The 1803-nt window shown below is 43.0% G+C and overlaps 1 protein-coding gene across 1 annotated transcript in view; it reads left to right on the top strand.

Annotated features, from left to right (window-relative positions):
- Window positions 1-1803, top strand: part of AFG3L2 (AFG3 like matrix AAA peptidase subunit 2) — a 27935-nt gene that overhangs the window by 13233 nt on the left and 12899 nt on the right. Inside the window, 2 exon segments of the mRNA XM_007463288.1 lie at window positions 1-72; window positions 1792-1803. The exon segment at window positions 1792-1803 is cut by the window's right edge and continues 278 nt beyond it. Of these exon segments, the coding sequence (XP_007463350.1) occupies window positions 1-72; window positions 1792-1803 (84 nt within the window).

The raw sequence follows: 1803 nt of genomic DNA, 5'->3' as shown, positions 1-1803 counted from the left end.
AGGAATTGGGCATAGAAGGGGAGAATCGGGTCCCTGTGGTCTACATTGCTGAGAGTGATGGGTAAGAAGCATGTGTGTGAACACAGGAGGCTGCCTGTGCTCCCGGGGCTCACTGTGTATTCTGTCAGCAGGGGGCAGCGCATCACACTTTATATTCTCAACACGCCTCTCAGTTTGGCCAGAGTTCTTTTCAACCATTAGTAACTTACTAGTTTGCTGGAGACTGGTTGATTTTCTACATGTTAATATTTATCTTGATTAAGCAGTAGTTTGGGGTTAATGTCCAGTGCACCGTTCTTGAGTAGGATTTTAGCATAAAGAGCCCCTTTGTGTTAAAGAGTGGCATTCCCACCTTTTAACTATCCTTTACATTTATATTTCACAGAGTTTCCAGGATTTTTAAGTAATGCTTCTTCCTCTCTAGTCAGAGCTGCTTCTTCCCTTAAAGGTTATTTGTCTTTAGAAAGGCCACTTCAGGTCTGAGTCTTTCAGGAACAGCTTGTTGATTTCAGGAGTTGCTTGTCTTTGGGCTTATTTGGGAATACATGGCCTTTGAGTGCTCACACATGGACGCCCTGGTAGATCTCCTGGTGGTGACCCCATTTGCATTAAATGCAGAACGCCTACCTTGATTTAGAGTTACCAGTTTGAAAGTGAAAGTAGAAATAAAGCTTAATTTTTTTGTACATGTAGGAGAGCGGAGAAAGGGGTAGCTAGCATGTTAATTGAGCTGATGGTCTTACTTGGCCTCAGGGACTCTCTTGAGTCTTGGTGTATGTAGACCTGCAATCTACCTGCAGTATTATTAATAGATCCAGCTAACTGCCGAGATTATTTCACACGTGATGCAATATATCCCTTGGTCCCTGAGGTTATCATATAATTACTTTATAGGCTGGTCCTGAAACATTACACAAAGTTTTGTTGCACCATTCCTTAAACCTTTATTGTCAGTGTGTTTATTTTTTCTCCAGAAATAAACCAAAGGGTAAATTGTTCATGGTTTAAATGCTATAGCAGCATTTAAAATTTTATAATAGATGAAAAGTTAGAAAGCTAATCCTGGTTTTATTCTTGTTTTGTTTTGTTTTTTACCTAAACCATGTACCAGGTTTTGACCTAAATTTCTTAGGGTAAGTTAAACTAAATTGCATTATGTTACCCAGTATAAATATATGTCTGTGCCTGTAGTTGTGTGGAAATTGACTTTATTAAGACAAACAGAAGGCAAAAGGCTGTAAGTCATCTCTGAGCCGCTCCCACCAGGGCAGGCATGGGTTGGAGGGCACCCCTGCCCCTGGGTCTCTGAGCCTGCACGAGCCGCCCAGAGACAGCTTTCACCACTGTTGCCTTCGCAAGGATTGAATATTTGGAAGACATCTCTTCAGAATAAGTTGATGCATTCCAATAAGAGAACTGGAATTTCTACTCAGGCTAACACCAGAATCATGTTAAAATTGTTAAATGAGCAATTTGAACGAAATTTCTTTGAAATTTTGATGTAGTGATAGTAAATCACAGGTCTGCCCTGTGCATAAATGGTGGTTCTTGAGGTAGGAATAAAGCACCACTGGACAGCGTACGTGTTGAGAACAGGTTTTTCTTTGGTCTTTCTGAGATTCTCCTTCAGTGATACTGACACGCTAAGAGTCTCCTTGTGCCTCAGATGTACCCGGATAGCCCGGTGTTGCACAGGCAGAAACCGTGTGCAGTTACGGGGTGGCGGGTCCCTCGCAGGGCAGCCAAGCCAGGGCTGCCCACCTGAGCGCTGCGCTGTCGTGTGGCCCCCAGCTCCTTCCTGCT

This window comes from Lipotes vexillifer, unplaced genomic scaffold (assembly GCF_000442215.2).
Source record: "Lipotes vexillifer unplaced genomic scaffold, Lipotes_vexillifer_v1.1 scaffold848, whole genome shotgun sequence".
Lineage (NCBI taxonomy): Eukaryota > Metazoa > Chordata > Mammalia > Artiodactyla > Lipotidae > Lipotes > Lipotes vexillifer.
This window is presented reverse-complemented; position numbering and strand designations above follow the sequence as displayed.